The following is a 25,778-nucleotide window of genomic DNA, read 5'->3' as shown; positions in this document are numbered from 1 at the left end:
ATAACTAGATTATATATATATATATATATATTGCTGTTTGAAATGGTTTCTTGGTGCTTTTATCTTCATATCTTAATATACTATTCTGTAAGATCCTAAATTGCAAAGATTTCCCACTTTTTTTTCTTGCTGGCTGACCAATGTGCTGTCAACACGAAAGTGTTTTCCAAGACAAGCTCAACATCCACACAACACGGTCAAACCACCGTCTTCCTACTTGAAACAGGATGGGAATTCTGACAATTCCACTTTCAAAGCACAAAAACATTCCAGCACGGAGCTGCACTCTGTTGAAAGCTGAAGTGCGACAGATGCCTTTGCACTAATTGCCAATCAGATGCCACGTAGCAGCTGAAAACACAATGCATCACTTTGATCTCCTGGGCTCTCAAAGTATTCCCGATCAAGGAATCTGCACGAGGAATATGAAATATGCAGCATTTCCAAAAGCTGTCTCCACGCAGCTTAAATATGATAATGTATATTTTGTTCATACTTCATAGAGCATTTCCAATCCTTTATTATGCATATGAAAGGATATGTTTTAGCTTGCAAAGAGAAAAACAAACATGAAAGAAATGCTTTATATTTCAGAGACATGGAGGTTTCCATCGGATAACACAGGTGAAATAATCGCTTAGAAAGGCCTAGATCGCTTTGTGGGGAAGAACATCATTACAGAACATGCTTAATTAAGTCCCCCTGCTAATTCTGTCAAATGAATACCTTGTTGAATTAGACCAGAGGGAAATGGAGGCTGCACAGCAGCAGCACGTGCTGAGAAGGAAAACTCTGAGGAAAGGCTGACTTACATTTGGCAGGCAGGTCGTACCCACAGGTGATTTTGGCCTGTCCAGTCTCACACCCACTCAGGTTCCGACACTCAGCAACCAAGCAGGGCCCAGCAGCTCTGTGTATGCAGCCATCCACTGCAAAAAAAACCAAAAAACACGTGGTCAAGAAACCCCAGCTCTTACGTTTCACTCAAATAGATCATCACAAACATTTACTGCCCATTTTCACATCCACAGACCCACCGATCTGTAGGCTGACATCCAAATTTATATAATTGTTTTTCAGTCCAGGTGTTTTTCAAAAACATAATAGTTAGTCAACTTGTTGCTAATTGGAAAGAAAACATCCAGAAAAGGTAAATTTCAGTGTTAGAAAAGGGGTTTATTCAAGGCTCTAAGAAATTCTCAGTACAAATTACGAAAACAAGTGTGATCCCCATCTCTTTTACTACACACCTCTGATACTTCTACAATTGTACAAATCATTTAATGTCACTGTCCCACTAATGCCTTACACAAAAATTCCAAGAAATAATGCTTATGGGTTTGAAACATTAAAAAAAAAACCCTAATGTTGACCTTTTTTCCTTTTTACACTTTTTTTTTAATTTTGCATTATTCATGCAACACTTTGGAGTTAATTAAAAAATAATTACTAAAGGTTGCAATTGCAGCTAAGTATGCAAGAACATTAGTAGAGTGCATAGATCTTATTACCCTCAGGAGCCAGCAAAAGAATAAACCAAGGCTGCTGGCACAGCAATTCTGCCCTCTCAACATGCAATCCAAGAAATCATTTACTGTAATTATAGCAAAAAAGTTTGAGAAACAGGATACAAAATAATAAGGGAAATTGTTTATGCATGAACATATTAACTACAGCAGGGTCCTAATTCAGCAGCAAAGACGGAGTTCAACTGGGAGAAATAATCATCATATAAATTACAATATCCACTCAAAAAGGTTGAGCTCAGGCATAAAGGCTGAACAAATACTTATGGAAAAAAGAAAGATTCTGGATGCATCTCATTCTATATTTATTTCAGATTTTCTTTCAGGTTTTACCAGTTCAAAGTTAAAGCAGTATCCAAAAGCTGACTGTCTTTTCTAAAGAGTTCTGTGCCAGAGCTGACATTCAGGTGACCCAGTCAAATTGGATAAGCAGCTCCTGGCAATACTCCATCCTCATCCTGGCCACAGTGCCACTGATTTTCAAAATGTCATTTTGAAATACTTTATATTAGACAGAAAGATAATTAAGAATCATGTGATGTTGCATTTTCAGTGGAGTTTTCTAAAACTTCCTTACTGAAAAGAAAGTGGATGCCAAGCCACCAACTGTGAGCATGTTGTGCACTCCCTATCTCTTCTTGCTCTGCCTTAGCTGAACTTGGTTTTAACTCACCCAAAATCTCTGCTCAAGAGACTCCAAGATGCTAATGCAAGAGTAATATTTTGTAACCTCAAGGGGAAAAAAGAATGTTTGAAATCTCTCCTGTGCTCACAACATCCGATTTAATTATTTTCACTTAATTACCAAATGCTTTCCCAAACCTGTATGCACTGAAACCAACCTCAAGTATAATTTTATAAGCACCACCACCACAATCGTTACCAACATTAGTATTTCCTGAGACACCAACATAAAACCAGCACTTTGTGCATGATTCTTCACAGAGGACAAAGCCTTTCGCCCCAGGAGTACCGGACAAAGGAAACCGTGATGAAGGCAGTCTATCAGTAGCTTCCTGGAGCTGGTTCCACACAGGTCTGTGTCCAGCCTTTGCAATCCAAGGAGCCTCCAGAAAGATGAAAGACTAATTGAAAAGAAATTGAATTCTTAACAGGAAAATCAATTCCATCACAACCAATCCTGACACATGACAAGGACAAGGGAAGACATCTGCCAAACCTGAAAAAGTAGATGTGCAAACTTCCCTTATAAAGGTGGCACAACATGAAGTGATTGAATAATCCAGACAGGCATGGATGGAAAAGTAGAAATTAGCATTTGATGTACTTCCGTGACTGACACAGAAGAATGAAGGAGGGGGGAGAACACCACCAAAGAGAAAACCCAAACACCAAACCACTCAAAGTTCTCAAAACAACCTCTTTTTTCCATACTTTATTTTAAATACATGAGCAGAGATGACCTCTGGTCTATGTACACATTTTTCATTTAATATGATAATTCAATAAATCATGCTAGAAATACTCTGTTTCCAATAATATAATCTAATATACACTGCAGAACACAGGTTTAATAATTCTTAAAACAAAACCCAAGCAGTGAAATATAGTGCCAAATCTGAGCACTCTGCATAACACAAAGAAAATAATTGGCAAAGGAAAGGTAGAGGGGATTAACAAATCTGAATGTGATTTTAGACTCTGCTAAAACATGTCTTAGCTGCATTAATTAAAAAAAAAGAAAGGCATGAAACAGGAATTCACAAAACATTCACATGAGCTACTTTGTTGGACGTGTGCACCAACTAGTAATGCCAGTGTACAGAGAGGTAAGCCCTATTAACATGGAAACTTTGTGGAAATTACAGATAATGACAACAACCTCAGGAGGGAAAAATGATGGCCAAAGATATATTGTTATTGTGTAGTAAGAAAAAAGAGATTTATGTGATAATAATGTCATGCTGCCAGATGAATAGGACAGTGAAGAACCTCTGATACTTTGGTTTCAGAGATCTCATCTGAATCATCTGTTTGCTGGATAGTTGCTCATCTGCATTCTTCTAACCAGAGCTGGGAAATTTTCCATCATATCCCACTGTTCCTTCCCTAGAACTTCTTTGTGCAGCTGGCTAAAAAACCCAGACCCTTATGGTCAACTCTGACTTGGCCTCACATGACAGTGATAAAACTTTGCCTTATCACTGCTTTCTACAACCAATGGAAAATGCCCTCACTCTGCCTCACTTTTTTCCACAGGCTGCCTTCCCATCGAGGTTCATGGAGATCACATACATGCTTTGGGTAATTTCCATACACAAGTGACCTGCCACTTCACAGCTCTGGGAAAGACATGGGAAAACCCCAGAAAAAAACTGTTAGTCACCACTGGCAAGAAATCCCATCTCCATTCTGAGGGTGATTAATCATCAACACTTGAAGGCACTGAAGGCAGGGCTTGCAACCATCCTCATTGACACTGTGCTTCTTGGAACGGGTTTAAGGCTTATAAACCAACCTATTTCTAAGGATTTTGGTCTCTCTTCCCTCATGCACCCTCCTGGACAAGCACAGGGAAGGGGATTCTCAGTTTTGAAGACCTAGAAACATGAACTATATTTTGATGGCTCAAGAAGCTTCAGATTCAGCTCCATAGTTCAAGCTGTTCATGCTTGTGTAAAGCTATTAAAAGTACTGCTCTGAATCTTTTCCATGAAAAATAATATTAGCAATTCCCTTGCATGCTTCCACAAGTTTTAGGAGCCACCAGGGACAGCATTTTGTTCTCCCAACAATTCAGCAGAAGCCATTAATGAAGAAAAACACCTTTCAAAGCTGCTGCAGTCAATGGCATTGCTCGCACAGTGAAGTCACATGGAAATAATTGCATAAAATAGATGAACAAAATCAAGTGTCAAAATAAAACTCCTATGCAAAAGGACAGTGTACTAATAACAATGTGGAATATGGAATTTTTGACCATCCTCCTCACTGCACGCTGAAGGGTGTAACAGGTTAAATCCCTTCTTATTTAATTTATTGTGAAGCAATTGCATTTGTTCTCCAGAATTAAAGGGTTAAAGTTATATAGTTATAAAAAGCCTAGCTAATTTACTGGTGTACAATATAGAACAAACCTATTTCTTATAGAAAAATCTCTTAAAATTGCAAATGAAGCAAAAGCGCAGGAAACACAGAATTAAGGGTATCATGGGATGCTGCTTAGAAAAAAAAATAACCTCAGCAAAACTAGCCTTGCATTGCAGATGGTAATAAAAAAGGGTAAGGTAATCAAACACCACAGCAAAAAAATATAAACTCCCCCAGGAATAATAAGGCCCAAATTTCTTTTGTGACCTTGTGTGAGAGTCTGAACAAAGTGAAGCTCTGATGTAAACAACATATGCAGATTGATTGTGTTGCATTTCAAGAGTCCATCTATTCTTTTTTTCCATAGTAATACCTATTCTCTGGTGCTTTCCCAGATTTTTATTCCTCCTTTTCAGCAGGAAAATGCAGGAGGTTTAGTTATTTAAGTAAGTCACCTGCGCATGATTTATCCAGGAAATGGTGCTGTTCCTTCCTCCACAGGGCAAATGCCAGGAGTGGGTAAAACCAGAATAATGTCCTTATATCAGAGACACTGCTGGGGGGACACGAGAGGAAGCTGCTTTGCCCAGACCGGAGCAAATCTCTGCTAAACATGTCCTCAATCATTGTGGACCTTTCAAAAACACTCATTGCAAGGATGTGTGAGGCAACCAGAAGGGGAAAAAAAACCACAACAGACAAAAAAATCCCACTGAACCCCCAAATAACAACCCAAAAAAAACCAACTGGCAGCAAAACCCAATCTCATCCTGCAAAAAAAAAGTACCTCTAAGAAATTCATTGCAAGCAAGTGCTACCAAAGTTGAAACTGCCCCTCTGAGAGCGATGCCAGGGGGAAATAAATCCTGCCCAGCAAGAGACAACAGCTGCTGATCTAATGAACAAAGGTGGGCATCTAAAAACGATCCCAACACAGATGCCAGGCCGTGCTGGGACGGCAGTTTATATCACAGAGATGGCCTCTGCCACTGCGAAGTTTAATGAACTGAAGATTTCAATCAATGCACTGGTTTATAGGCCTCGAACATAATTAATTTTAAATACTTCGCAATTATACAGCACTTCCTGGCCATGATCTCGTGGAGTTTAAAAGCATCATCTGTTTTAGGCCTTAAAATTCTCCATTTCAAACACAAAAAGCACAGATGAACCATTTATTTTGAGATGAACCATTTATTTTGAGATGGCTAGGTCTCTGAATTAGGTTCACATTTCACCATAGACAATCTACACTTACAGTTCCTTAAATATTCTTATTTTTAGAAACTCTCAGTGCCTACACCTGGCTTAAATCAAGACCAAAATGAGAGCTGTAAGTCTTGTTGCTTAAGTGACTGATTACCTAATGTGTCAATCCACAGTCTCTGTAGAGTGCCTTCATTTCTTCAGAATCAACATTCTGAGCATGCACATTTCAGCCCGAATTAAAATTTGGGGTCCTCCTGACTCCAAAGCAGAGGGAATTTAATGAAAATTATTAAGAAGACATAACAAAATCATTATTCTGCTGCAAGGAACAAAACTACTCATAACAATGGCAGGTGTCAGACATGGGAAACTTGTATTTTATAATACTATTTAGCTAGAATCCTGCAAATTTAGCATTAAAATTCACCAGTAATTGCCTGCCATGGTGAAAAGTGCTGGGAATTAAATTTTAAAACCTACTGGTTGTTTTAGGAGAAGGCTGCCCTTAGCTGGATGCAGTTCCAGTCAAGCATATCACAAGAGCAGCTGAAAGATCCAACATAATCAATGTCCACGCTATAAACTGGTAAAAAAACATATGGATAAAGGAATCAACAATGATTCAAAATAAAGCTCACTTACCCACAAACCTGTTAAATTTTAAGTGTCTCACATTTATTGCACACAGCCAGTTAATTCTTACTTTGACAAAAACACAAACCAACAGTAAACTCAACAATTTTGGCAGATTTTTTATTTTAGTTAAGTATCTTGGGATACCAGAAACTCACATTTAAAACTAAGGAAAAGCCAAGTAAAAGTTGTTCTGTCACAATTGGCAAATTCCTCCCATTAATGACCAAACAATAAAGAAGGTGTTTGTTTCATCTCACATTTATGACATCATCTTTCTTAGTCTCCGAGCACTCCGCTCCACTTTTGGGGATGGATTTATAATGTCAATAGGATTCACACTTTTGTCAGCCCACTCAAGCAGCAGAAGGGCTCAGAGAAACACGGGGCTGATAAACCTGTCTGAATGTCACACTTTTGGCAGGCAAAAAAAAGAAAAAAAAAGTAGGAAAGGCTCCAATAGTGTTTTTCCAGTTTTCTTCCCCAGTCCAAACTGCTGACATTAAGGCATGTGTGAAGGAACCATTCCCTTCCTTTTAATTGTGTTAGTGCTGAGACACCTGACGTGCCACACTCTTCTCCAGATGGAAGGGAGACAGCTCAGCCCCAAATACCTCCCTGCAGCACAGAGCTGCTTGTTGTTGTTTACAAGAAGGGAAGTCAGGAGCTCAAATCTGGGCAAATTCAGGCTACTCTGTGCTATCCAACCAAACTCAGCTCATATTCCTCCCAACCTGCTCCCCCAGCTTCCCAAATTATTAAGAAACTGCAAGTTTTTCTGTGGTATCACCCTGAAGAAGTGGAGTTTGGCCACTTCCCTCAGCCCCCTGGGCAGTCACAGCACTTCATTTCCAGCTGGGTAACGAACAGGTTGGAAGGACACAAAGGTTTATCTACATTTCATTGCTGGGATGCCTACTTGATCCTGGATTTTTGTTCATGTTACAGTGCTGTTATTCCAGGACTCTCATTCTTCAGTAAATATCCACATTATTGCCTTTAAAATCTCCCTGAAACTCTCTCTTGCCACGATGGCTATTAAGCTATTGAAGACATCAGGCTACTTCCATCATACCAACCTCTGTCTAGTGCATTTTTAGTCTTTTTTTCCTCCTGTACTGTTTGGAAACATTAAGGTAAATTCTGAGAAGCAGTAAAAGAAAAAGAATCTAATAATAAGATAAAAAGCATATCTAATAATAAGTTAAAAAGCCTGAAAGGGCAATGAAAATTAGATTTTATTTTTAAAGAGCTATTTACTAATGTTCTGCTGCTGCAATAAGCAATACAGAAATGGACTAACTGGTGAGACTGGCTGTCCATCTGTCTCAGCAACCAATCTCATGTGATGGCAAAGGAAATGCTTCAAAGCAGAGGGAAAGATCAGAGAAAGAAATGACCAGCCTCCCACAGAATATTCTTCCAACCCTTCAGCACCGGAAAATCACAAAGCTGAGCAAGATGTCTCCTCTATATCACTCTGGACCTGCTTTTTTCCTTGGTGTTTTGTTTTTTGGGTTTTTTTTGACGAGCATTCTGTGACCATCTCAGACTCACACAAGTATTTGAATTTTTAACTTCCCATTTTCCTTAGTTCTCTATGTAATGCAGACAGCATCACTGGTAAGGAAATAAATAAATACTGCTGGTTATTCTGAGTAAAGGTATGCTGCTAACCTAGAAAAACAGACTGAAAATAGAAAAACTTTCTATAGTCTTTAAAGAAGTTTTTGGTTTGTTTTTTTCCCCCTATTTGTAACACACACAGACAAAAAAGAATCAGAGAATCACAGAACAGTTTGGGTTGGAAGGGACCTTAAAAGATCATCCAGTTCCAACCCCTCTGCCATGGGCAGGGACACCTTCCACTAGACCAGGCTGCTCAGAGCTCCATCCAAATGGCCTTGAACACTTCCAGGGATGGGACATCCACAACATCTCTGGGAAAGCTGTGCCAGGGCCTCACCACCCTCACAGCAAAGAACTTCCTCCTGATGTCAAATCTAAACCCACTTCCTGTCAGTGTGAATCTATTCCCTCTTGTCCTGTCACTCCATGCTCTTCTAAAAAGCCTCTTTCCATCTTTCCAGTCACTCCCTTCAGGTACTGGAAGGCCACAGTCTGGTCACTCTGAAGCCTTCCCTTTTCCAGGCTGGACAACTCCAATTCTCTCAGCTTTTCCCCTGTTGTTTGATAGTACTTCTCTTGGGGTTTTGTTTGTTTATCTGTTTTGCAGTACATCTTTTTCTTCTCTGGAGATTTCAGCATTTTAGGGCTCCAATGGTGTGTTCTATTACTTGCAAATGTTTCAAAAGTACCAAGTGCACACGGGCTGGTCACAGCAGATGAATTGTATTAAGCCAGAATAGGTATCTGCACATTTGGAGTGCAGTTATTAAGCAGCCAGCACACAGTGATTATACAAATTTATTCACAATGATCAGCCAGCAGTTGACAGGCACAGGTCAAGGATTTAGATAGAGCAGGCTACCAAGTAATAATTGTAAAATGACTGTGTGGTGCATCCTCACAGCCCTAAAGGCTGCTGGAATGTCATACCAAAGAATTTTAAAGGTATAATGATTTTTTTTTTTTAAGTATGAAGTTAACTACTTTTTCCCCCACAGAAACGCAAGAGGATGTGATCCAGCCCCTTCTTGTCAGAGAACACGGAAAGAAAGGCATTCTCACACAGGTCTTTCTGGATTTGAAGCCTAAGGGCTTCCTGAAGGAAACAGAACTTCTAAGTAAATATAATGAATGGGAGAAGGTGATTTTTCTTTTTAGCCATAGGTTGCAGTGAGCACCAGAACACTGCAAATCACTGCTGGAATGAAAGAACCCATTAAAGCTTTGGAGAAAACCCAGGAGAAGACCCTGAGCCAGAGCCCAGACAAAGGAGGTATGTGGTGCCAGGTGAATGGCTCCACTTCCCTGAAAAGTCCTCCCAAAGAAAGATGGGCAGATCTGCCAAGAAAAAGCTTTTGGGACTTAGGACTTCAGGTATTACATTCTAAACACTTTTTGTAAGTAATTCCTTTGCTTGTTTTCAAGAGGCATTTCTTCCCTTCCCCTCTAACTCAAACAGGTTCAGCAGCACGGAATTTTCATGGAGGTTTCCAGGATGCACCATCTGAGAGAGAGAGAGAGAGGATGAAGAAAATGCAGGAGGAAAGGTCAGTTACAGAGGGAAAGTACGTCCAGTGCTGGGCATACTTCAAAAGGGACTTAAAACAACAGGGGATTGTGGGAACTCAGAATTAGGGCAGCAGCTGGAATGAACAAAGGAGTAAGTCTGGGTATCAACACAGAGATACTCTGGCTTGCAGCAAGGCTGAACGGGCTATAGGAATACCCCAGGAATACTCCAGGTTGTTCACTGAAGAGCGGCTGGTTTGCTTATTTCCTAGGCCATTTTCACTCGTGCTAATTTACTTTTATCCTGAACCACTGAAGGGAGAAAAACTTGGTGGAGATACTTCTCAGTCTGCAATCACAGAAACATCCTCTCAATTTGGAGTGCTGTTTCAAGCCAGATTAATTAACAGCATTAATTATACCAAAATTGCCTTGCAATAGGTGAATCCAATTGAACACATTACAATGTATTCTAATGGAATAAATACAAGGGAAGGAAAAGGTAAACACTAGATTAACCAGAAAATGATGTATGAAGAAGGTTCTTTCAGACAGTGTTTTAACACAAGCCTGAGAACTAATTACCCATAAAAAGTCTCAAATACTCTTTCCTATTGTTGAGAGGCTGTGACAGATCATATGTGCAACATAATCAAGACAAGGATAACTCAAAAGATCTTGCCAAAAGATAACTCACAAGATCTAGGACACAATCAACACTCAGCAATGCTGAAATATCAAATGTTTTCCATGCAAAAATAACACACCAAGTACAAGTTCCCCTATAAAAACAGTATCATACCCTGATACAGACGCACAATGCAAATGAAATGCAGAAGAGAAGCTATTTACTCTCACTAATATGTCAGATTGCATTGCAGAATCTGACAAATCTATAAAAATATTAGAGGCATCAGCACAACCTTCACACATAATTAACTGTATCTGCAGGAAAGGGGGCAAGCTGCCATCAGCAGACCATGCCTTCCCTTTCCACCCCGGACAGATTGCCTCTGACAGGGAAGTTCTGTTTCCAAGGTAAATGGAAAAGCCTTATACTAAGTTAAGATTGTCAGATATATTCATAATGATCAAGTGGAGATTAAGTGACCCATGAATAAAAAAGAAAAGGAATAAAAACACTTGAGTGTTTGCTTATTTATTTATTTAATGTCAGAATTAAAACTAAGATAATGGCAAGACTGTGAGACAACATGCCTTCCACAGTGCCCTTTACTAGGGTGGTTTTTTTTGCAGTGTAATCACTTTGGACAGAAATAATATAAAAAAAAGGAGAAGGACACAGAGCCTGACAACAGCAAGTGACCTCTGGAGTTAATGGAAGACTCTGATTCCCAAGGCTGCACAGGGAGCTTCCCTGAGCTCTTCCCTCCTCAGCCCTCCACAGGGCCACACCACAACACCTTGTTTAATCAAGTCCCACACAAGTTTTTTAACCTACAAGAAAGGTAAGCCTGTAATTAATGAACTTATTACTTATCTGAGCTGGCTGCAACCCTCCCTATGCTTCATGAGTTGTGGGAAGAGAAATTAAAGTCCTAAGCACGGCTTAAATTTACAATCTAATAGTTTTAGAGTAAGAAACAAGACATCCCACTCAGATGGCTATATTTACCAGTTCGGTAATTCTGGTAATTCCCTCCCAAATAACTTGATGTTTGTCCTAAAACACTATTAAAGGATAGATAAGGAACAGAAGAACTAAAGAACTGGTTAATCTGTGCAGCATCATTATGTATTATTTAGTTTAATATCTTCTTGTAGTAAATACGAAATCATTATGTGCCATTTTCTTCAAGAGAACATTGTAGTAAATTTGGTGTTGCAACAGAACCATTAAAGTATAATAGTGTACACAGAAAAATTCTACTGATTAGCAAGCAAAAATATGTAATTATAGCCACAGTGTGGGACTCAGTTGGCTGGTGTTTTATTGCATACAGCTTTGTAAGACCACTTTGCTGCCAAAAATAATGAGGAAAATACTGAATTGCTACTTCCAGTTGTACTGGAGGTTTTTGTCTTGATTTTATTGACATTTGTAAAGTGATCGTCACATGTAACAAACAAGCCCCGGTGCCAGCACTGGGAGCTGCAGTGATTAACAAGCAAACAGCAGCAATTCCACAGCAACATTCCATGAATATGGATCAATATTCGTTGATTTTTTTAAAGAGGTAATTCTGACCAACACTTCGGCCGAAGTATCTCGAGCAGTCTGAGCAACATCAGTGAAATAACACAAGAGCACCAGGACATGGCTTTAAAATGAAAACGCAGCTCAACATCAGCCCTTAAAAAGTTGTAGTGAACACATTCAAATTGCACATCTCCAATGTGTAAAAATACAGCTTTTAAAGAAAGCACATGTGACCACGAGTAGGAAGATTGATATTTGGTATTACACTTAAGCCTCCAGATTTCCTTTCCCTTTCCTGAAAGGGAAGAGGAGGAATGAGGTACATTTATAGCACTGTACAAAAAAAGATGGAAAGTTCCAGTTTAAAAAGCTTGCAGAGAAATTAAAATCACAAAGGATTTATTTTAAAAAAATTATTTTTTTTTTTTAAAAACAGAATTTATCAACAGAAATTAAAATTTAAAGAAGTTAATATCTGTTTGTGAAAAGTTACATTGGAATGTTTGAGAGTCATTAAATTCACTGGGTTTTTACCCACACGTGGTTCATAACTGCAGACCAACACCATTAGAAAGAAGCAATTACTGATATGCCAAAGAATGAAGTGAGAGGACAGGTAATCCTGGTTGAAGATACCAAAGCTCCAAAGACCAGTGATGGACCCTGGGAAAAAATTCCACTTCAATAACGTTCTGCTTTCTGGAAACATTCATAGCACAGAATCTTTACCCATATTTAGAAAACAAACAAACAAACAAATCTTAATAGCTTATGTCAGTGGTGTCAAATGCAGAATAAATTCCAACACAATTCCTACTATTTATCCACCCACTGTCAGAAAGTAAACTTTTAAAAACAGCTTTGCCCACTTACTTTCAGAGTAGTCAAAGGCTTGCAAATAGCAAGTCGTGCTCCGGATGACGGAAAGAGACCCTGGGGAATTGGGCAAGGCATCGTGAGCTGCCATCTATACCAAGGGCACACTGAGACTCATCTGCATTTTACTATTAAACTTTCCCACTATGGGTCCATCTTCATTAGCAAGCACAGAGCACCAATAAGAGCTCAGCTGTGGGTAACACAGCTGGTGGGGAGCAGCTGTGGTGTAAATACTGGGCACAGCTCGGGTGCTTTTTGGTGGTGAACAGGGGTTTTTGTTTGTTCAAGGTGCTGGTTTTATTTTTGTTTTGGGCCAGGGTATGTCTGCTCCTAAGGTTGAACACCAGTTTTCCAGTGGAACGCATTAGGGACACGTTCTTCAGTCTACTTTTACCAAAGAAACCCAGTTCATGTGCTCCAATACCAAATACCAAAGCAGTGAGGAGAGTCACGGGATTTCCTCCAAAAGCACGTTCTAGGCCCTAACAACAAACAACAAGGTAAATGCACCCTGTAAGCATTGGTTTGAGTTGAAATTTATTGGAATTTCTCCGGATTTTTAGCAATGCCTGCAAATAAAGGAGGAAAAGCGCAAATGCTCGCACCTGAATTAATCAAAATTCTAAATTATCAGAGTAGCAGTTTGTTACTGAGCACCACGACGCGCATGAACCAAAGTTCAAAAGATCAAAGCAACAACTCCAGCTCTGCCCCAGCCACACAAAGTCAGCACGGTGGGATATTCATCCCTTAAGGTTTTTAAGTTGTAAACAGGCACTAACAAACAACCGAGCGATGGTAGAACAAAAACACTGCGCAGTCACCGCGGGGTACAGGCACAAACAAGCTCTGTCTTACAGTGATGAATATGTTCTGCTGCCAGGGGGGATGGAGAGGATGAGACCAAGGGCATGATGGAGAACCCCATTTAGAGCATTGAGATGACTTACACACATAATCTCGTGCCACAGTTCTAGTTACTCCTGATGGCAAGATGGAGGAAATCAACCCTTCCCTGCTGCCGAACTGTTATTAGACATAATTATGATACACAACATTTTACGAAGCAAAGTCCTTGTGGAATGAACATCTCGGGTCAAACTGAATAAGCAAAACACGTGAACATGGTGCTGAAACGTTTTACAAGACAGTCTCCAGAAGACCTGTGGTTAACTTAGTCCCACGCCACAAATATTCCATATATCCCAGTAGTATCAGCATCACAGTGTAAAGACAAGCTGGTCACGGTCCTATGGAAAGATGATGTCTCTCACTCCAGTAAATGGGCATCTTAGGTTTACTAGCTTTGATATTATTAATGCATTGTACTTTCAAAATATATCCTTTCACAGAGTCAGAGAATAAATCAGGCTGGACTGGACCCTGGAGGTTATGCAGTCCCACCCCCTGCTCGGGTTCCCTTTACAGAACAAATCCTCCTGAAGGTGATGAAAACCTACAGAAAAACTTGAGGAGCTCTTCTACCATCTAAAATCTGTTTATTGTTATTATTTTTTACTAATTATGTTTATGCTCCAGGGTAAAACAACACCCAACACCTACATGTTATTGAAAATAAATGTTTTTCAATTATTAAGATGGAAGAGCGGGAGCTGAACAATAACTGGTAAAAAAGGCTCACCCGAAAACAGTCCCAAGAAGACACCCACCCAGCCTGGCAAGAGGCCCATTTGTGGGGATAGCAGGAACCACAAAAAATAGGTGTAGCTGAAGCATTAAGGAGGATGAAAGGTCTGAGCTGACAGCAAATACAGCCGAGATCTGAGTTCTCCGTGAGGGGAGCCCAGGCTGTTATTTGTTATCTGGGGATTGAGGGATGCACAACGTGGGCAGGAGCTGCCACCACAGGGATGAGCCCAAAGAGCCTTAATGAGAGACAATCTGCAGCCTCAGAGCTCTCAGTACATAACTCATGGTGTGAGTCAAAAAGGAAAGGGCTGACTTCTAACACAGCTTTCAGCACAGAGCCTGGATTCTGATTTCTTTTCCTCACATCTCAATTCCTTTTCTTAATTTTGCTGCTCCTTTTCAACAACAACAAGTTTTTTTAAATCTCTCTTCTGATTAGAAGGCAAACTTCCTGATCTATTGACCTGTTGCACAATATGATTTTAATTAGTTCACACCGACATGCAAGACCTGGACTTAGCATTGCTTTGCCTGAATAAACCTTGTTGCCCATTGAAATTATTTACATAAACAACTCAACAAAAGATTTTTTTAAATATTTTTTAAAATATTATTGTTCAAAATTCAGTGGGATTGAGTTGATGTTGCAAAAAGTGATGTTCATGACCTTCTGAAAGACAGTTTTCCCTACTGAACTACACTTCCTACATGATTTTTTGGTGTAAAACAACTAGGATTTTTTTTTTTGTGGAGTACCAATATACCACTCCTTCTCCATTAATGCCTTATGAGCATGTCAGCATAGATACAGGTATTACGAGAATAATTGTTTTGAATAGAAATCTCACTGAGCAAAGTCTTTAAGACCAGATATCATTTGAAAGCAAGAGTTTTTATCACATCCAAAAAACTCCTCAAAGCTTCACACAGATGTTTTTTATCAGAGGATTTTATGTATTTCATAAAGGAGATGGACAACATATAGCAAAATAAGGGTTAAGTGATGGGTGGGGAAACCAAGGGTAAAATGATGGGTGGTATTTTCAGATGGGTACCTTTCAGACCCTCCCTGTACCTCCAGTAAGCCCCAGAACTCCCATCTCCCTTCACTTTACACTCAGTTCTTCCCACCTCCAATTCAAACCTTTGGGATTTGCTGGCAGGGTAAAAGCCACATGTGTTACACTGGGTCTGAAATACAGCCAGCCACATTATTCCAACAAAATATATAATGGTTGAGAATCCCTGGATTTCCCCACCTAAATAGAGGCTTTAGCTTCTCTCTGGACATCAGTTTTCAGAAACGTGCAGAAACCCACTTGTTTTGAAAGTGGTAACTCTCTGTCAAACACATCTGCAAATAACCCTGAGATTAATTAATGTGTTGGCAATTAAAAGCAGGTGACAGCACGAGGAAACCCAGGGGAAGGGTGTTTCAAAACCTGCAGACTGATCATGTAGGATGGGGCATAACAAAAGCACAAATGGATACCATCACATATTTCCTTTCCAGTTGGACAAGAAATCCCTGACAACACTGTCTCGGGCTTCAAGGAGTCCCAGGCTTCACTACAGCAATCTGCCCATCTGGGAATGAGTAAGAGAAATGTATGTTCCTGTGGCCACGACATTTATGAAACGCAGGAGAGATCACAGACACGACTGAGGAGATGACTCAGAGAACAGCAAGGCTTGAACTTCCCCCTCCAGCATTTATTGGTGGAGTATTGACCATCATTCCATCTGAACATCTTCCCATGTTCAGCAGATTCCCTATCAAACAGGAGACGAGTTAGTGTTGCAAGCCAACCTACTTGAAAGCAACAAAATAGCTCCACCAGACATCATTTGCACTTAATTTTTAGGTGCCATGGTGTTAATCATCGGGAAACTAATGATGCTCCCTTGATGCTTCAAACAGATACCCCAGGAAGGCACAGAATAACAAGTGAAAAGGAAAAAAAGTTTAGATAGCCATGCTCAATCTTTCCCTTCTATTATTCATAAACCTGCGGGTTTTAAGGCAGAACACAGTTGTTGGGGGTTCCCAGAGAAACCTGGCCTAATTAAGTTTTAATTCCAGCAAATCACGAGCTATACTTTGTCCTGTCAGACAAGAGCCACATTTTAGCAGCATTTTCCAAAAAGACAGCATTCCTTGATAATTCCACAATGGGTTTACTCCAAAATCTGGCACCATCTGTGTATCATAAAAGGTCTTTGTGATTCAGGAGTCCCACCAGCCTTCTTGTCTGTAAGACTCCAAATAGTCACCCTGGCCACATCTGCCTCCAGAATCCTGGGAAGAATTAAAAATCATTGCAGAACAGCTCCAAAAGAGCCCCTTCTTTCCTCTTAAACCTCTTTCTACTTACTGGCTTCAGGATACGCTTAAACTTAAACCGATGTAGAAGTGCTTTCATAGTAAAGTCACATTATTCAGGGATCAAACCCTTCAAAAAACAGCAAAAAAAGACAGAGGGAATGCAGGAGGGGGAAGGAAGAAGAGTAGATATTGGAACGCAAGGCTTTTTGTAGGGTATCAATGCTAGAATGAGCCAGAAGACCCAACACCCAGTGCCACCCAGTGCCACTATTCCCATTTCCATTGATGCATTCCTAAATTAACCTCAAGGACAAAATAAACTGTTCCCACCATGCAGAGGACGGTAAGGAGAGCAATTTCTTGCAATACACAAGACTGCTTGAGGAAAACTTCACCCCTGTTGCCATCACCCTCTTTAATGGCCCCTTCTAAACATATTCTGGCCCTCAGCTTTGTGAAAGAGTTAAAATCGAAGCCTTGCTAAAACACACTCAAAAATAATGTCTGTCCAGGCATTCCAGGTAATTCAGTATTCCTGGCTCTGCTCCCATTCCTGCTGCAAGAGGTGTGATTGTTGTACTTTCCTCTTTTCCCCAATTCTTGTGCTCCATTCAGTGACACGGGGACAGGCGCTGCTTCACCACACACCAAACAAACCCCGTGACAGAAATGGGCACAAAACAAGGCAGCATTTTGTCAAAAACCCCCAAAACTGGATGCAACACACATTGTGCAGTGCAGAGGGCAAATGCACAAAATCTCTAAAGGTCTCAAAAACAAGGATTCTGGGAGCATTTTCCCTTGGATGGATGCACAAAGCACCACGCTCACGGGGGCAAGTCCAGTGCCTTGGCACAAGGTGCGGGGAAAACAACAATTAAGCTTTTGCCAAACACCCTTTTTCCAAGAAACAAACAAATTCTTTCTAAATACCTGTGCTGCCAATGTCTCTCTCCCATGTGTAATTATATAGTCTTTCTTAAAAGACTCCAAACAATCAACTGGCATTGTTAAATAACCAAATGTGTTTTCTCTCTACCATCCTTTGGATTATTCAACATTAGCACATAAATTGACAGTTATTAGGCAAATGATAAATGTTATCTGTTCATACAAAAAGTGCTTTACTGAATCAAAACCATTAACAGTTCCCAAGAGCATAAATGTAATTCTTTTATACTACTGAAAAGGAAAAAAAAAAAAAAAAAAAAAAAAAAAAAAAAAATGTTTTTACACTCAGGAACATATGCAGAGATTCCCCAGAAGAGGCAAGTAACAGAGCTGACCTAACACTGTACAGCTTAAAAATCATTGTAAAAGGAATTTAATGCAAGTAAGATTAGAAAACATGAAATTTGATTTCTTTTCCTTATGCCTCAGAGCTTCTGTTAAGCTTCCAGTCGATTTTACCAAGCTGAAGAAATACTACAAAAAATACTACAAATTTGAAGCATAAATCTACCCTTGTACCAATTTTTTGCTACATAATAAAATAAGTATCCTTTGTCAAGCACAATGACCACATTAAAGGATGGAAACATAACAGAAACTTATTTCTGTTCAAATACCCTTCATTTAACTCAGAAGATTCAGAAACATGGCAGAAACTGGAGGGACAGATTTTGGAAATTCTTCCAGGCAGGTACTGGTGATAAATAACTGAAGTTACAATACAGAAGATGCCCCCTGTCTTTTCAAACATGGGATTATGAAGTTACTCTGATATATCTGTCATGGAAAAGCATTGAAAATATGGTGGGAAAGGATAGGCATTGTTTTCCTGCTTGGAGAAAAGGGCATCTCCTCTTAGCTGCGAGATATCCCTGGCCCTCAGATGACTCCTTGACCCAGCAACACCAAAGTTTACAAAACACCCACCAACAAAAATCAGCAAAGCCACAGGGAAAAAACCCTTACTGTTGGATTTGCTCCATCACACCTTTGATGCAGATGAGTGACACGAAGTCTCAGACTGTAAAGCAAATATCCTACAAGTCTACTGTTTTCTCTGAGAAAGGCAACAGAGGTACCTCTAGATAATGAGACAGGAAATGTGTAAATCCCATCCCACTTTCTCGTTCAGGGAGTTTAATAAAGCAGCCCTGCCTCGTGGCACACCGATGTCTTTTGGCAGCATTTGGGAAGATAGCACCTCCTGAGCTGTGAGTCCCACATTTCACTGCACCCTGTCATCTTAGATAAAAGCTGTCTGCAACTTTTATATTTTTCCTAGACAGAAGAGTTACACAATATTGCCAAGAAGCTTTAGAACCATACAGGGCAGCCTAGCACTACTGCCAAGCAATTTTTTTAAGATTTTCTTTCTCCCTCTGTTTAAAAGGTGCTCTGGCAACTCCACAAACATTCGAGGAAGCAGCATGTTCTCCAGCTACTCTGCAGCACTCATTGAAATAGGGCCTTAGAGAGCCAGGTTTTGGAGACTGACCTCTGACAAATTCTTTATTTATAAAACAACCTTCCTATGAAATGATTATGTTTTGTTTTGGTTTGGTTTTTTTTCAGTTTCACAGTTCAAGTTCCCTCCTCCAAAACTAGTCCTAAAGGAGTCCGGTGTGAAGTAAAAGGAACAGGGGAAATAAGGAAATAAGAGTAGGCAGTAAATATGTCAATTATTTCAGCATGTTAAATATGACTGGAGAGGAGAGAAACTTCAGTTAATAGCAGCCTGATTATTCCAGCAGGGCCACTTAGTAGTAGTGATGGAAAGATAACACTTGTTTAACTAATGTTTGTAGAGTACTTTACATTCCTGAGATAGAAGAGCTATAGATACTCCAAACACCATCATCATTACACGGCTGTTGCTCTGACTCCTGTAAATAATTAAAGGCTGGGCCATTATTCTTGGTGAGCACATCCTGATGTAACATCTGGGGGTGGGAGGGGCAGACATGACCAATCCCTCTGTCCTATATTTTATGCATGAGGAGTGAATACTTCACTGCGTGGTCAGAGCGCGGCCGCCACGAGGGAAGGCTTGGAGCTGGTAATGCTTCCTGGAGAGGCTGTGGAGTTCCTTCTGGGAAGACAAGAAGGGATCAATAAGTGGGAGAGCCAACCTGCAGTGATACAGGTTGACTTTTGCTTTTAAAGAAATTTGTTTTGTTTACTTTGTTGGAAGCTCTTAAAAAACATCTTCCAGCCCAGTGCTCGATCCCTTCAGGGCACAATTACACCTTTACCAGAAGCATTAATTAATTTTAATTACTCCTTCTGACAAATATTTTGTATAGAATGTAAAGTGGGTATGTTTTATTAATGATCCAGGAATTTCACTTTTTACATTAGAAAAAAAAACCACCTGTTCTATTATTACAACAGTAGTTAAAGCAGGAAAGATACAGAACAATGTGTAAAATTCTGACTTTCAAACTAGGCAGGCAACTTTGTGCAACTCTTCTTTTTTTTTTCAGACCATTCAGAGTAAATACAATTTAAATGGACTTGTTTCTGCCCAAATGATTTTTTGCTACTCACCTCTCAGATACCAGGCAACAGGAGCCTGCAGTGGGAACAATAACAGTGCAGTAAGGATGGAAAGGCTTGAAGTGAGACCAAGTTCCAGCACAAAGCCAGACACAGAAGTTACAGGACACTTTAGTTATGGGAGATGGCCATTATTTTATTTTCAACTGTGAGGTGATTCATTAAATGGTCTTGGGCAGACACATCTGTCAATATGGAACAAGCTACATAAAACCCCATCATTTTAATTAAGGACTCAGAGGATGGCCAGTGAGTTAACTGCTATTAAATCACAAACAAAGAATGTTCTTATTTCATCTGACGTGTGTGTTTTCTTACAGACATTCATCTCACAGGAGGAATGCCAAACACAATGACAAAATGTTTTCTGTCTTTCTGTGTAGGAAGAGATTACCAGCAAGCAAGGAATTAACTTTCCACTGGATAATCTCTGCACAGTAGCTAATTTCATATGGTACACATGTGGATGCATTCCAATTAAATATATATTTCATTCACCTGGAAATTCCAGTATCAAAATGCTACTTTAAAACATCTAAAAACGTGCATGCTATGAAAGCAGGAAAACACCACCAGAAAAGCACCTTGTTAATTGTATCACAAACTTCAGAGTTTTAACTTAAAAGTTAATGAAGCTGGTGATGCTCAGTGTGTCAAAAAATACCTCTTCGTGCCTAAGGTGAGCAGCGGCATTCCAGGTGTCTGGAAGGGGCTGGTGAGGACCCCACTCCCTCAGAAGCAGCTCCTGTCTCTCCTGGCTGTCTCCCTTCAGAGATGCCTGCACAGTGAGCTCTCACAGTCCCCCGGAAAAGCAAGAAAACGTCCAGGAGGAGGGAACCAAGCCAGGACAGGGAAAATCTGCCTGCTGCTGGGAGCAGATGCCCCCCACCGTGCTCCCCCCACGCCCCTCTCATTAGCAGCGTGTTTCAGGCACCCGACTTTCCACTCAGGTAATGAGCAACATCCATCAAAACTGTTGTCTTACTTTGTAGAACTGATGCTCTTTCTGCAAATACATTTCCCTCACCTTCCCCCAACATTTGTGCATTATTTATTAACATGTTTTTTGCAGAAAGCTTTCTTTTTGAATTAGCAAGATCTGACTATTAGTATTGTGTTATACATAATGAGAGCTTTCCACATATTTAGGTAGTTTCCAAAGTTCTGTTCCAGTGTTTTTCTGATTCAAGGCCAAACACACTCTTGTCCACACATCCTCAGAATTACTCATGAGCTCATTTAAACACAGGTATCACCCAGTTTCAGTGAAAAGACTGAAATGAAGACGAAGATAATAATTTAATACAAGCTGCTATAATATGATGAATAGGACATTTTAGAAGAGCATGCTAGGAAAATAATTTATATTGTATACTAAATAAAAAGGATCATACTCTCAAGAGCCTTTGAAATGTTCCTTTCCCCTTGATGAATTACAATGCAATTTTCTAGCCAACTAATTTCACTAAAGAAGATAATGACTTCAGCAAAAGGCTAATCAACTGCCAATCAGGATTCCTTGAAGCACAGAATGTCAAACACTGAAGCAAGTTTTTTACAAGTCATAAAAGCACTTAAGTTCCATGGCATGTCATAAAAACTGTGATCAAAATCTGAAGTTGATGAAGCATTCTTATTTCTCCAGTGATATTCCTAAACAAACAAGTTTCAACTTTAACCAAACCTTCCATTAATATTCAGACCTATTAAAGAAGCATCATCACTACACAATTAGCTGTGTAAATGTCAGTCAGAGAACTAAACAGATTAATCATCCAGGTTGTTTTCTCTACCAAGTGTCTGAATTGTCAATGCTATTTAATTTCTTCAGAAGCAGAAAGTGAGAAAGGAAATATGGGTTTTTTTTAAATCTTTACTTATTAGAGTAGATTTTTAACATGATAGTGAGTGCTAATTGATCATGACAATTTATTGTTAATTTACATCCACTTTGTTTCTGTGTTCTGTAATATTCCATTTACATCTTTTTTTCATAATTCGGCAGAAAATGTTTCAGAACAAAACCTTTGTAAAAAACATTAATTGCCATCATCTTTTCCTCACATGAAACACAGGTCACTACTCTTTTATGTGTGGATAAATAGTATTCTCCAAAGGCAGACTTTCTATTTTTAATGTCAATAATTAATTATTTGTCTGGGCTTCCATTTCACCATCTTGCGTATTTTTCTGGGAAGAAAGCAAGGCAGCTTGAACTGCTATTCTTTTGATCTTGTTATGATGTTTTGAATTGGATACATACTGCACTTGCAGAATATTATAACTGATCAATACAGGATCATGGAAAAGAACATCTTGAACCAGGCTAAAACACTAAACAGTGTTTTCAACTCCAAAACTTTTGGACACTGAGAAGGAGAAAGTAAGGCAGTCTAGTCTCACTTTCTTATATCCTAACAATCCATTTCTAAAAATTTGGAACACTGCACAATCTCAGAAGACACTGGGAAAAAGGGATTATATATTATAGATTATATCGAAGATCTTAGAACAGGACATTGTGTGCCAGCTAAAAGTATTCAGTTTATTTCTGGTCCTTACACAATTAAGGACCATATCTAAATATGAGAAATCAAAATCATCAGATATTAATTATTAGAAACCATTATTTCACCTGCTACAGTACAATGCCTGTATTGACTTAGACAAACAGAACTGGTGCAATTCCTGTGCTGAGCTTAAAACCCAGGACAGATGTGATGCAGAACAGGAACTGAACCCACGTTAGGTCCAGATACCTCCCTAAGCACAGCAGGAGTTATTCCTGCTATTCCCCACCCTCACATCGCACGTTGCTCCTCACACAAGCCTCCTCTCCTCTGCTGGGCTTGGCAGGCCTGGAAAAAACATTTCCCCTCCTTTCTGACACCAGGAACTGTCACCTGTGAGATTCATGGGGTCTCACTGCTGCTGATGTTGGGTGTTCCATTCCCTGGATATGGACTGCCTGCAAATAAAGACCTGCTCCAACTAACCAGTCATTTCCAGCTGCTGGTATAGAGAATTCCCATAGGAGCTTCCCAGCAAAGCACAGGCCCTTGACAGAACAAAGCAACAGGCAGGGCATAATGCAGCCTCAGCCCCTGCTTGGTGGGGTTACCAAAGCTGACCCTCACTGTCCTACAAATTGAGGATGAGTATTTCAAGAGGCAAAACACTTTCCAATGGGGAAAAAAAAAAAGAGATCTAGGTAAAGAGAAGAAAATTTGGGGCTTTCTAAGGCAATGGGCCAACTACTCAGCCAATATACCATGAACAGAAAAACTGCATTCCCTTTTTTCAATAGATCTTAAAAATATAAATATATATAAATATAAAATGTGGATGTCAACACACACAAAATCCAGGAAGTAAAAGACATAAAAAAAAAAGTCCTTGGCAAGACCCTAGGTCTTCCTTAGGCCTCCATCTGTTCCTAGAAAAATTATCTCTCAACAAAACCACTTAATGTCTTGTTAAGATTTTCCCTCCTTTCTATCTATCAATTACTTTGGAAACAATCTGTCCATTTCAGGGAGGGAGGAGGAAGAACTAAGCTGAGATTTGCTGAGCAGCCGTTCCACCTTCCTAGGGGCCTTCCCCAAATCCCTCAGGTCTGTGGAAAGCTATCGGGTGATGACAGAGTCAATCAGCTCAGCATCCACTTAAAGGAAATGTAGCAGTGCAAATTCTCACTGCCAAACAAGCACAGAGAGCTCACAGCTGGAGCAAGCCACTTCTGAATGCTGACCCACCCAGTGAACATGCTTGTACCTCTGGAATTAAGATCATGGACTGAGGGAAGAAACCAAGAGTGGGGAAAAAAATGTAACTCTACAGGCAGCAAACTATAAAATGAGTTACAGCGCTGTGAGTGCAGTAAGACACTACGTGTTCCACGGCCTTTGGATGTGAAGGCCAAGAACATCCTTTGTCTCGCCAAACACTTGTTGAATGCTGCAGTATTTTAACATATCAGGTTTATTAGATCACTGGGTGGAAGTCTTTCCAAGAACACTGATCTGCCAAAGCAATCACTGTTTCGGGAGCGTTGCTGAGCTGTGGAAAGCCACATGTGCTAGAAAAGCTTGTTTTAAAGCAGTCAGTGGAAGGACAGGATGGAAGAATAGGATAGAAGTAACTTCCGTAAAAATCCACATTTAAGGACATCAGAAGAGAAGTAAAAAGGTTCACAAAGGTCCACCAGACAAAAGCCTATCAGACGTGATAAAATTAGGCTTCATAAGGCCTAAATCATTTTCTGATCATGTATGTGGACATTGTAGACAAAACCATAGCCCAGGATTTTCCAGAGCAGGGCACTGTTTCCAGATGCTGCTCTGCTTTTCCAGTATTTTGCTTTTCTGACTTGGGTTTGTTCTTTGATGGGAACATTTGAAAAAAATATTTGAACCAACCAGCTAATGTGTGTCACAGAATCACAGACTCAATTAGGTTGGAAGAGACCTCTGAGATCATCAAGTCCAACCTGTGATCAAACACCATCTTGACAGTGCCATGTCCAGTTTTTCCTTAAATACCTCCAAAGGATGGTTACTCCACCACCATTCCAATGTCTAATCACCCTTTCTGGAAAGAAACTCATCCTAATGTCCACCCTGAACCTCCTCTCTATACACATGTAAAGTTTACACTGCAAATTGCTGTCTCCTTCCTCACCACCTGCTGGGTTTACATCACTTCCACAGGATTAGCCCTGAACGACCCACCAACCAGGTGTGTCCCTGGGTGGCCCAGAAGGAGTCAAACAGAAACATGAAATCTTTCTTGAAAGACAAAAGTGTGTTAAAAAAGAGACAAAGAAAAACCACTTTGCAGTCAACTGTCAGAACACACTGAACCCCAGCTCAGACTTTCCAATATCCCCACTGAAAATCACTGGCACGCAAACAAATTAAAAAGACTCTGCTGAGACTGGTTATTAGGGAATCACTGAGGATGTTTTATTATACTTATGTATATATGGAACTGCTCTGTTCCTGGATTACTTTATCAAAAAGTGAATCAAAATCAGACCAGGGGTGATGAAGTGGAAAGAGCTCTGATGGGATGGATAAGGCAGCAGGTTGAGATGGGAACAGCAGGGCAGGCACTGGGAGCTGTGCCGGCTGTGGGTTCTTCACACCCAGGACACGTCGCAGGGCAGTGAAGTCCCATCTGTCTGAGGGGTTTGCAGTCAGAGGGGACGGAAGTGACAAAGGCACTTGCTCACCTGATGACCTGGGACTTTGTTTTCCATGAGGGCAAAAAAAGTAGTACAAATGTAATTTGCCTGAGTTTATATAACCACGCATATGGTGTCTCGTTTTCCGACTGCTTTTCCTGTTTCTGAGGAAAATGCTCCAGCCTCAGCCTCCCCAGAAAACTAAGGGCTGGTGCTGGAGCAAGCTTTATGCACCAGAACACGGTATCTTTACATGTAGGAAATTTCAGCTTTGAAGGCTAAAAAGAAACAGAGATGGTGAGAATATTACCACCAGATCAAACTGCCTTCAGGAAAACGAGCAAGGAAAACTATTTGCAGTAGAGATCTTCTGAAATCAATGGGATTCATTAACCAAGAAACTGGACAGTGATCTTTCCTGCTTTTTTAACCCCTGTAAGCCATTGTTTTCTGTCCTTCCTGGTTTTCCTCATCGTACATGTTTACATTGACACTTTCTCCTTCCATTTTCCT

General features: G+C 40.1%; 1 protein-coding gene across 3 annotated transcripts in view; it reads right to left on the bottom strand.

The window, feature by feature from the left end:
• MACROD2 (mono-ADP ribosylhydrolase 2) overlaps positions 1-25,778 on the bottom strand; it is an 848,490-nt gene that overhangs the window by 596,783 nt on the left and 225,929 nt on the right. For all 3 annotated transcript variants that reach the window (XM_032684589.1, XM_032684588.1, XM_032684590.1), the window contains exon 5: positions 813-929. In XM_032684589.1, the coding sequence (XP_032540480.1) occupies positions 813-929 (117 nt within the window). The remainder of the gene's footprint in view (positions 1-812; positions 930-25,778) is intronic.

Source organism: Chiroxiphia lanceolata, chromosome 3 (assembly GCF_009829145.1).
Source record: "Chiroxiphia lanceolata isolate bChiLan1 chromosome 3, bChiLan1.pri, whole genome shotgun sequence".
Lineage (NCBI taxonomy): Eukaryota > Metazoa > Chordata > Aves > Passeriformes > Pipridae > Chiroxiphia > Chiroxiphia lanceolata.
The sequence above is the reverse complement of the archived record's forward strand: the minus strand, read 5'-3'. Positions and strand labels throughout refer to the sequence as shown.